The 7,505-nt window shown below is 40.3% G+C and overlaps 1 protein-coding gene across 1 annotated transcript in view; it reads left to right on the forward strand.

Annotated features, from left to right (window-relative positions):
• ash2 (Set1/Ash2 histone methyltransferase complex subunit ash2) overlaps positions 1–7,179 on the forward strand; it is a 347,019-nt gene extending 339,840 nt beyond the window's left edge. Inside the window, exon 17 of the mRNA XM_090370069.1 lies at positions 7,075–7,179. Within this exon, the coding sequence (XP_090226195.1) occupies positions 7,075–7,179 (105 nt within the window). The remainder of the gene's footprint in view (positions 1–7,074) is intronic.
• Positions 7,180–7,505: the final 326 nt, after the last annotated feature.

Below are 7,505 nucleotides of genomic sequence, written 5' to 3' on the forward strand. Positions count from 1 at the left end.
TATAGTGTACTGCTTGTTAGAGTGAAAAGTGGGAGAACTGAATACATGAGATGTAGTAGCACTCCAATATAACTTTGTTTCTCACAGTCAAGCCTAGAGTTGTCTTGCTGCCAGATTTTGTAACTGATGCACACAATGGTATAGTATGCAGGGCTAGAACACTATACAGAAGATCCACCAAGCTGTCTTTCCTACATCCTGCACTGATATAAAGTCTCACAACCCTCCTAGGCTGACCCATCATCCAAACGTGCAACACACCTTAGAGCAAGTAGTAGCACCAAAGAGTTATTGTATAACCTGCCAGGGGCAAAGGTTGAGACGTTGTAGAGCGAATATCATCTTTTAAGGGCACAAAAGGTGATATAGTTGTACACGTTGGTACTAATAATATTAAGAGTAGGAGACCGGCAGAATTACTTAACAAGTACAGGTCACTGCTGAACAAAAGCCGAGAATTAGGGTAGAATTTGAAAGTGTCTGCAATTCTGCCCAGACACGATAGGAGGGAGTATATGATGAGAGCCTTGTCGATCAATTCGGCCCTGGAAAGATTGTGCAAGGCTCAAGGGGTAGAATTTTTTTCAGCCTGGACTGTACTTGTTAACAGGAGAGATTGCTTCTACAGGGATGGGATACACTTAAATAGAAAGGGTGCAAGAATATTTGCTGATGCTATCAAGGCAGTGTTAGGTGGGTCGGAAAACTGCTAGCTTGGGGGAGACAAAGACCAATAGATTGACAGTAGCCACTGGCAGAGGTGAAAGAGATTCTTGCACTGCTTCTATTAGAATGAGCAGAAGCCTGAAAAACAAGATGCATGATATTTCAGAGACTGCTGGGAGCCATTGCGGTACAAGTAAACACATGGGTTGTGTTAGGGTAGCTAAGAATAGAAACAGGTGCAGGTATACTTGTGTGTACACCAATGCTAGGAGTTTAGTAAATAAATTTGATGAATTTGAGGTATTGCTCAAAACATCAAAGGCAGATATTGTTGGGATATCAGAGACGTGGTGTCACACAGATATAAGGGATGCAGAACTGCAATTTGGGGAGTACAACGTCTACAGAAAGGATAGACAGGATAGGAAGGGGGGAGGGGTTATGCTATTAGTTAAGAAACACATAAAAACCAAGGAAGTGAAGCCAGTCGTCATCGCTGGACAGTGCAGTGTTGAGTCAGTTTGGTGTGACATAAGCATTGGGAGATCAAAATTGAGAGTAGGAGTGTGCTATAGGCCTAATGACTCTGATGAGTATAATAAGAAACTGTACAGGGAAATAGAGTGGGCCAGTAAATCAGAGAGTCTTATAATGGGAGATATTAATTTCCCAGATATTGACTGGAATTTGGGGGCTGGTTACTCACGCACTAGCAGGGCTTTTGTGGATTTATTGGATGATTGTTTTCTACATCAGCATGTTCGGGAGGCAACTAGAGGGAGTAATACTCTTGATTTGATTATCAGCAGTGATTCTTCATGCATTAAGAATCTGCAGATAAATGAACCATTAGGTGGCAGTGATCACAGTGTGCTGAAGTGGGATTTACTCAAAGAGGTAACTACCATTAGGGGTAAAGGGAAGGGTTATTGCTTCCGTAAAGGCGACTACGATGGACTGAGACAGTATTTAAATTCTATATAGTGGGACCAACTGATGATGTTACCAACAGCAAATTCAAATTGGGAAGCATTCAAAGAACTTATCTTGCAAGCTACTAGGCTTTACATACCAACTAAGAAATATTGTTCAAGGTTTAGGCCTAAATGGATGTCAGATGAACTAATGAGGCATATGGCAGAGAAGAAAAATGCATGGGATACTTACAAATTAACACATGACACAGAAGCCTATGATAGTTACAAAGGAAGTTAGGCAGGCGAAGGCAGATTACGAGAAATCCTTGGCAAGGGATGCAAAGAAAAACAGCAGAGAGTTCTTTACTTATGTAAACTCTAGAAGGAAGGGGATGAATCAAATTGGTCCACTTGATATTGATGGGTCAACTGTTGATGATCCTGCTCAGGTAGCTAACAAAGTAAATGAATATTTTGCATCGACATTCACACATGAGGAGTTATTCAGCATGGGGAATGCCAGAGGTGTATTCAACTCTAGCAGTAAGCTACAGAATCTTGAAATAACTGGGAGTAAAGTGGAGGAGAAACTGTTGAAGATAAACACAAGAAAGGCACCTGGGGTGGATGGGATCTATCCAGTTATATTAAAGGAGGCAGCAAAGGAAGTAAGCAAACCCTTAGCCATAATTATGAGAGCTTCCTTGGACTCAGGGGAGGTATCCATAGACTGGAAATGTGCAAATGTGACCCCAATTCACAAAGGAGGATCAAAGGTTGACACAAGTAATTATAGAGCTGTGAGCTTAACTTCTGTTCCAGGAAAATTAATGGAGGCACTGGTTAAAGAAGCACTGCAGGATCATTTAGACAAGACTTCAGTTATAGCTCAGACACAGCATGGTTTTGTTAAGGGGAAGTCTTGCCTGACCAACTTGATTGGATACTATGATGCAGTCACAAAAGAACTGGATGCAGGGAATAACTTTGATATTATACACTTGGATCTTAGAAAGGCTTTTGATACTGTTGCACATGGAAGACTGCTACACAAATTGGAGCAGTGTGACATTGGAGGCAAATTGCTGCTATGGATAAAGGGGTGGTTGAGGAGGAGAAGACAGAGAGTCGTAATCAATGGACACTGCTCATTGTGGACTAATGTTATTAGTGGAGTCCCTCAGGGCTCAGTGTTGGGTCCATTATTGTTTTCTGTATTTATAAATGATATTGATGATGGTATATCAAGCTTAATGTCCAAGTTTGCAGACGATACAAAGGTTGGCAGGGTTGTCAAGGACACTACTGACACTATGCTGCTGCAACAGGATCTGGAAAGGTTGAGCAGATGGGCTGAGAGGTGGCAAATGAAGTTTAACATTGATAAATGTAAAGTACTACACATGGGAAACAGCAACCCCAGAGCAACGTATCAACTCTGTGGTACTACCCTGACAGTGGTAGAGAATGAAGGGGACTTGGGGGTGGTTGTGCAGGCAGATATGAAGTTCTCTGAGCAGTGCAGACGGGCTGCAAGAGTAGCTCATGGAGTATTGTCAATGATATGCAGGGATAAGGAGGTGATTATTCCATTGTATAAGGCAATGGTCAGGCCACACCTAGAGTACTGTATACAGGTCTGGAGGCCTCATTTCAAGAAGGATGTAGAGCTGCTGGAACGAGTACAGAGAAGGGCAACAAGATTAGTGAATGGAACAAAGGGGTGCTCTTACGAAGAAAGGCTTAAGCTTTGTAAATTACAGTGTCTGGAGACTAGGCACCAGCGAGGTGATCTGATAGAGGTGTATAAAGCCTTGAATGGTTTAAGCATGCTCAATGCTGATGGGATTCTTCCTCTAGCTCAGAAAAATCACCTGAGAGGGCATAAATTCAAATTGAGGAAAGACAGATGTAGGATAGACGTGCGGAAATTTGCCTTTAGCCAGCGGGTGGTTGGTTGGTGGAACAGACTTCCATCCCTTGTGGTGGAGGTTGATAGCCTAAATAAGTTTAAGGCTCAGCTGGACAGGTATTTTGAACGAACAGAGGGGTGAAGTGGAAGTGGGTGTTTTTTTTTTTTGGCTGATGCTGCATAAGCTTGCTTTCTTGCATCAAATGCCTCTACTAATGCTAATGCTAACCTGGATAATACTGCACCGCAGAACACCATGCCGTTCTTCCTACAGATGTAGACAGCTTAATGAACATCGATGTCCAGGACTTTCCACACAAGTTCAGTCTGTGTGGTGGCCCTATTCCTCCATAGATGTCTATCTGCAATCTCCACGTTCTACAGTATACCAAACAGTCACACCTCACTTCTTGTGCAGGGCAGCATTTCCTGTTTGAAATGGAGTACTGGCCTATTGCCAATAACCAACCAGAGATGTGGGAGGGTAAGCACCCACCACTAATCGGAACGTGCCATTCATCCTACACTTACCCTTCATTAAAAAAATTGGCTTTGTTTTGCAAATAAAGAGCCCAGGCAGAAAGGCATGCATTTACCTGTTTTTACTACCTCTTCCGGAAACTTCTTTGTTATTATACCTTTAGCAGTAGTATGCTATCAATCTTGCCAATCCAGATCTGTTTTTTTTCTCTTCCTTGTAGTTGTGATTCAAGTCTAAAACAGTTGATAGTTTTAATGCAGTCTAAAACAACATCTAAAGTAAAAGTCTGAGAGAAGTCCAGGGGCAGCTTACCTCTTAACACGTGTAACAAGCCATGTTGAGTCAGAGCAGCATTGATCTTTTCATAGCTTAGAACTTACATGCTGTGTTCTCCCAGAAAATTTTGTCAGCCAGGTGGGGAAGTGTAATACTTTGCAATGTTATAAAATTTTCTGTTATTTATAAATGTGACTTAAGCAATCCAGAGCAAAAATTAATTGCATAATTTAACATTATATGCTCTTGTCGCATTGATCGAGATCAGTACTGCAAGAATCACTTAATTTTAGCTGGGTGGTGCACCCATTCAATAGGTCCTGGGGAGAAAACTGAAATGAATTTTTTACGATGCCCAGTCCAGCCAAATATGCACTCTGTATGAAACAATTGGGAAGAACACATATCATAGAACTTGCTCTGCCACGAATTGCTCCTAGTTACTCTTACAATCATATGTATGAAACAAGGCACCTTTTGTCTCAAGTGATTTACAGAGTCCAGTCACAATGCAGACAGTGCACGTGTCAAGTTCCTACACTGCAAGCATATAAGGCTTGATGTTTTGCACCAGTGAACACCGTCTCTGTCATGGGCAAAGCACGTGACCTATCAGACCTAGAAAAAGGCTGATCATCAGCTATCGGGCCAGGGGTGCCAGCATTACTGAAACAACAGGCAGTGGTCAAAGTGTATCAAGACTGGACAAATGAGAGTCTTGATAACCTGATGTGCCAATTGTGGAGCTCCATGCACCATTGATCCCAGAGGTGAATGTCAGCTGAAACAGTTGGTCAGAACCGATCGATACACTATTGTTGCTCAACTGGCCATCCAAATGAACTGTGCGGTCACCAGAAAGGTTTCCAACACAACAGAGCTCCGGAGCAGATGCTTGGTGATAGCTGTTCATTGCAGTCAGTTTGCATAGCAATATGGACCCTGGCTGGGTGGCCTTATCCGATGAGTCACGGTTTCTGCTCCATCAAGTAGATGGGCTGTGGTGTATTAGACATGAAACCTCCAAGAACAGACACCTGGACATGGTTCCCTATTGGGGGGCGATGGTATCTACCAGCAAGACAATGCACCATCCGTGTGTGGTTTGAGGAGCACGACGAAGACTTCAATCTACTCCCTTGGCCACCAAATTTCTCGGATCTTAATGCAATTAAAAATCTATGGGACCACTTCAATTAACACATCAGATCTGGAGGTGGTAGATGACTTTCATCAACCAGTGAAATACCACCACTTTGCTTATTGGAGGCTTGAAGTGGTGAAACCCATGTTTAGTCTCTAGAGCAAAGTTTCCAGCATCCCCCCCCCATGCACGGTACTAAGTACTATAGGTTTTGATGCCTTTGGGGTTTTCATTAAAAAAAAAATGGATGGATCCTCCACCAAGGAACTTCCAGACTTCACTGCAGTCTGCATGATCACAGATACCCATAGCAGACTTACCGAGTCCCTCCACGGCGGCTGGCTGCGGTGCATATTCTGGTAGGCAGTCATAATAATGTATGATGAATCCCATATAAAAATTCAATCAATCCCGATTCCAAGGTATGCCATTGTTTTTACACACTGCACCAGTTCTGTAATGCTGACAAAGCCAAATTATTTGATCTTTCCTCTCATCAACAATACTAAATCATTGGCAATAGCTAGTTATTCAAAACCAAGTTTCATGTGATGGGCTCAAAAATTGATTCCTGTGGACAGCCACGACACACTTTTAACAACACATCCAGAGGATCATGAAATGATAAGATATATTAGGAAATTGTTGTATTGAGCTAAATGGATGATATTTTCCTTTACTCTGTCTATAACATGTTCCGTTGCATGTATTAGTGAGTTCACCTTGGAAGAAGCCATTCATCTTATTTGTGTACTTTTCAAGAATAGTGAGCAGTATTCTTACTGATGAAATTACTTCACAACAGCGGACTATGGTGATTGCTAACATAGAGGCTTGGTTTGGTGCCTAGTCAAGCAGAAAAACATGCTACTCATGTAATAGAACTGAACTGGTGCAGCAAAAATTCCTGGATTGTGTTTGTCTTATCTTCTATTTCATTGCAAATTGTTGTTCGTTAATAAGTTCTTCAGTTTAGGAAAATAATGTTACAGAAAGTATCAGGTATCTTTCAATTACTTAATTATTTACCTTTAGCCCTGTAAATGTAAAAATAATGCCATGTTCCATTTCTGTCACTATTGTTTTTAGGAATTATAGGACAAATTTCCATTATCTTTTCTTATTAAATATGGCTTGATAATTACTCTATAGTATTGTTCCAACTTGAGAGAGAGTCCATCCAGTCTCACCAAATTTTTGCTCTTGCATAGAAAGAGTCAGGAATTGCACAAGGTAAACAATAGGTGATTACAGAAGTATTTCTTAAGCTACTGGAAAACTACCAGATAATGTGCTAAAATATTCTTTGCTTCCACATTAATTTAGACACTTTTTAGAAAAACCTGAGATAAATTATTTTGACTTCATGTTGAACAAGGTGTTCAATGTAATTAGTATCTGCACCCTCACTCAAGACCAAAAAATCTTGATAACTTTAACTGATTAAAATTAATGGAATAAGATATGCCATTTAACATTTTGAAATACTGTAGGGTTCCTAGAATCATGTTCCTCAGTCATCATTAAAGCTTAGAATCAGTTCTAAGCTTTAATGTAATGATAACTAGCATCTGGTCTATATGTGTTTCAGCTTAATTTTAATAACTGGCTCTTTACTGAAAGTTATTCATAGATAATAGTGGGAACCATTCTAAGTTTTTTTTTTTTTTTTTTAAAGATGAATGAAGCTGCTCATCTAGCTCTGATTGAACAGGCTGTAGCTGATATGGTTTATCTCGTGGAAAATGAAGGAAAGCTGCGGTTAGACACTTTCACAATTTAATGGACTCAACAGTTTGTTACAAAATCATTGTAAAATGGAATTTGCACAATTAGTTAATTTAATTATGTAAAACTCTTCCTAAAAAGCAATAAAATAAAAATTTGTATTATACTTGATGTTTTAACCTAAACCCATGCCTCATTTACATAGTTGTCAATTCTGAGACTTTTTTTGACTCGTACTGCACATTATTTTAACATAGGGAAAGAAATGTTTTTAAATTTCAATTTGGCTTCAGCTGTGCTAAGATTCAACATAAAATATATAGAACTATAATTTCTTAGTGATGGTTTTGGTGAATATTCTTCTTGTAGCCAGATACTGTG

This window comes from Mastigoproctus giganteus, chromosome 3, assembly GCF_048544385.1.
Source record: "Mastigoproctus giganteus isolate SK-2022 chromosome 3, ASM4854438v1, whole genome shotgun sequence".
Classification (NCBI taxonomy): Eukaryota; Metazoa; Arthropoda; class Arachnida; order Uropygi; family Thelyphonidae; genus Mastigoproctus; species Mastigoproctus giganteus.